A 3,723-nucleotide genomic window follows, 5' to 3' on the forward strand; every position below is an offset into this window, starting at 1 on the left:
GGAGAAGGCGCGAACGGGAGGTCGGGAGTCGGGCGCGTGAGCTCCACGTACGGCGGAGTCAGCGGCGGAGGTGTCGCCGGCGGTGCCAATGGCACCGTCTTCTCTGCCGTTAGCGTTTCCCATTGGAGAAAGAGAAAGGAAGAAACAAAACGTGTGAACGGTTCCACAAAGCCAAACGCAACAGATATTTTCCTTTTTTTTTAAAATAACAATAATTGGCAGAAACGACAGGGGATAGAGAGGGAAAGGGCGTCGTTTATGTATGCTCGGTGACGGTGAAGGGCGCAATGCGAGGGAGGGAAGGAGAGGAAGAGGGAAGAATAAACGACGGTCGTTTTAATTTTAAATGAGTGGTGAGTTTGTGGAAGAAGAGGAAGAAGAAGGGAGTTGTTCTTATCGGCTTGTGTGTCTCTGACGCTAATCTTATGCGTTGGTTTTTGGAGTTTTGCTTGGAAGAAGAATGACATTACAGAAGAGGAAAAATGGAGCCTCTTTCTTCTTTTTTAAAAAAATATAAAAATAAATTTATTGGGAAAATTTGGTTAATGTAAATTTATTATTATTGATTTTTCTGTACTGCAATGCAACAAGAATCAAGAAGTGGTGTTTCAGTCACACGCGCGTGCTGAATCGGAATTCGCGCTTATTATCTGCTTCTTCATATTTGCCGTAAAATATAAATCTCTTTTTGTGGGTAAGTATTGTAATTCTTATCTTTATGACTTTGTGCATGTTTGGGCGTCATTATTTTAATAAAAAAAGATTTTTTTTATTTTTTAACGTATTTGGCAAATTTTTTGTAGTAAAAGTAAAAGCACTAGTAAAATCAAAAAAAGATCTTTTTTGAGAAGCTGTAATTTACATCTTTTTTTAAAGATCTTTTTTCCTTAAAAAAAAGATGTTTTTCATGTAATAAATAAACAAAAAAGTACTTTTATATTGTTATACCCAAACATAATTGATAGATAAAAAGACCTTTTTACATGAGATATCCAAACATAAAATTACTTTTACTTTTCTATAAGATCTTTTAAAAAAAGATAACTCGAAAAAAGATCTTTTCTTAGAAGTTCACCCAAACAAGCCCTTTATCTATACTACTTAGGTCTATTTAAAACGTTTTAAAATTTATTTTTTCTGGATTGATTTATAAAAGTTATATTAATAGTATTTGATATTAATTTTTAAAAATATTTTTAATTTTTAAAAAATTATTTAAAAATTTTTTACAAAATTAAAAGAATTTAATTAATTTGTTTATTTAAATTGGCTTTTATTTCAAAAGTGATACTTTAAATTAAATTGATAAGGATTTAAACATGAGGTCTATACTTTTTTTAAATGAAGATCTTGATTTATTCACCAGAATAGTAAAATTATTTAACATCCTTACCTGAATGATAGTGTAGAACTCTGCAAAAATTTATAGAATATTTGATACTGCTATTACTAAAGTATTTATAAAGAAAGCGATAATTTTAATGAATAGTTATATTTAAAATTTTAGGAGAGTCTTTTTATGTGAGAGAGATTATTAAAGTTGTAGATATTTTTAAAAGTGAATTAAGTCTCAAAGTGATTTTTGAAATTACACTCAGGCTCAACGTGGTCCTTAAAGTTAATAGCTACTCAACTTTGTCTTCAAAGTTACACTTCGAGATTCATAATAGTCCCTCGAGTAATTTTCGTCCATCACCGATCATCAGAAAGCAGAGGTGGACTGATTCCTGCCATGTTGACACGCCAACAGTTACTAACATGGAAAACAAAACTTTTTTATTTGCAATGTGGTCTCTTTCTCTTTTTAAATCTCTATTTCCCAATGTTTATTTTCTGAATTTTCTTTCTCATTTTCTTTTTCTTCAATTTCATTCTCTACTCTCACTCTTCCAAATCTAATATCAATGCAGCAACAATGTAAAAACACCAATAATTATTTATCAACAAAAATATAGTAAATTATAGTATAAAGTTTTCAATTGGTATAGTACCAAATATAAGAGAAAAAAACATCATTTTATAATCAAGACAAAATAAAATTCAATAAATTTTGTATAATTCTGCATATTACCAATTAATTTATCACACACAATGCTCCAACTCCCTCGAACACTTTCAATCCATCTCCAACGAACGATGATTCAACTCACCACCACCACCACATGGCTAACAACAACGATAATATTGATGAAGTCCCAGCCTTCCTTCACCCTTCACTCATAGCCAAGGCCAACTTCTTCCGCCGGATTTTCACCCGCTACAGCTCCCCATCCGAGGTCACATTCACCACCGACAACCACACGGAACTAGTCCTTGTCACCAGCGCACTACTCCAGCCTCAGTTTTTGCAACAGAACCCTTCCGGCATGGTGTTAGAGCCATTTCGGAAGGGACGTGTGGTGACGTTCTGCGACAATTTCGATGACGAGAAACAGGACAACGTGGGCGGGTCACGTGCGGATAGCAGCAGGACACTGTCAGCAAGAGAGGCAGTTGTTGGAGAGGGAGAAGAAGACGAGGTGGTGCAGCTAGTGCTGATGCCACTAATGGACTTGTTAGAGGAGACTGACAGAGAGATGGGACTTGAAGGATCAAGGTACATTTTTACTGATGATGAGGATGAAAATGGTGATGGCAATGACTTGAAATATAGATTATATAATAGAGGTTATTGATAATTGGATTTGGAAGAGTGATAGTAAAGAATGGGGTTGAAGAAGAGAATGAGAAAGAGAATTCATGAAATAAAAATTGGGGATTAAGGATTTAAAAGGAAAAATGGATCACATTGTAAATAAAAAAAGTTTCGTTTGCTACGTCAGTAACCATTGGCGTGCCAACATGGTAGGAATCAGTCCACCTCAACTTTTCGATGACTAGTGATGGGCAAAAATTGCCTAAGAGACTATTATGAGTTTCGAGTGTAATTTCGAAGACAAAGTTAAGTAACTATTAATTTCAGGGACCACTTTAAGTCTCGAGTGTAACTTTAAGAACCATTTTAAAACTTAACTCCTTTAAAAGTAGACAAGTAGTAATCTGAGAATTTTTTTTTACTTGCAATGCAAGTAGGTGAGTCGCGAGTCATATAACCCATGCTCCAAACAAGTCAAGTAGATGGAACAATGATCCTCTTGAAATTGGATTTGCATGCTTATTATACTTTTTTAAAATCGTCCAATCTTTACTAAATCTATGGTCCTGGGTTATTTCGACCAAAATATGAACACTACTTTATATTGTATAACAATGAGAATGAATTATCAATTTGGTCTCTATCTATTTTTTAAAATGACAATTTGACTCCCTTAAATAAAAATTGTCCACTTCAACTTCTGTCTTTCACTTCTGTAATATAATGCAGCCTTTACAAGTATTTTTTCGTCAAGTCTAAACAAAAAAAGGTTAATTTGTCATGTTAACGCTCTAACTTAACATGTTAGTTTGCTGGCGTATTCGTTATGTATTTAGTTGGATAATATAAAATAAAATATCTGTATATTTTTGCACAAAATTGTTATTAATGAGACACAATTTTAGAAGATATAGCTTGAGATTTTTAATAGCTAAGCCAAATTAAAGAAAAAAAATTATTTAGTACTCACTTTTATCAATAGTGTTATACTTATTCAAAATACATATCATTTATTTATAAATAATATAATATAATTAAATTTATATTTATAGTTAAATTTTATAAATAATATAATCAAAGTATGAGTA

The 3,723-nt window shown here is 32.6% G+C and overlaps 2 protein-coding genes across 2 annotated transcripts in view; one reads left to right on the forward strand and one right to left on the reverse strand.

Annotated features, from left to right (window-relative positions):
* LOC107496673 (SNF1-related protein kinase regulatory subunit beta-1) overlaps positions 1 to 501 on the reverse strand; it is a gene marked incomplete in the record, with an annotated part of 4,694 nt that extends 4,193 nt beyond the window's left edge. Inside the window, 1 exon segment of the mRNA XM_016117986.3 lies at positions 1 to 501. Within this exon segment, the coding sequence (XP_015973472.1) occupies positions 1 to 123 (123 nt within the window).
* Positions 502 to 2,162: 1,661 nt separating this feature from the next.
* LOC107496646 (uncharacterized) lies at positions 2,163 to 2,675 on the forward strand. The gene has a single exon (XM_016117953.1). The coding sequence runs from the start codon at positions 2,163 to 2,165 to the stop codon at positions 2,673 to 2,675; it is 513 nt and encodes a 170-aa protein (XP_015973439.1).
* The last annotated feature ends 1,048 nt before the right edge of the window (positions 2,676 to 3,723 follow it).

The sequence above is a fragment of the Arachis duranensis genome, chromosome 7, assembly GCF_000817695.3.
Source record: "Arachis duranensis cultivar V14167 chromosome 7, aradu.V14167.gnm2.J7QH, whole genome shotgun sequence".
NCBI lineage: Eukaryota > Viridiplantae > Streptophyta > Magnoliopsida > Fabales > Fabaceae > Arachis > Arachis duranensis.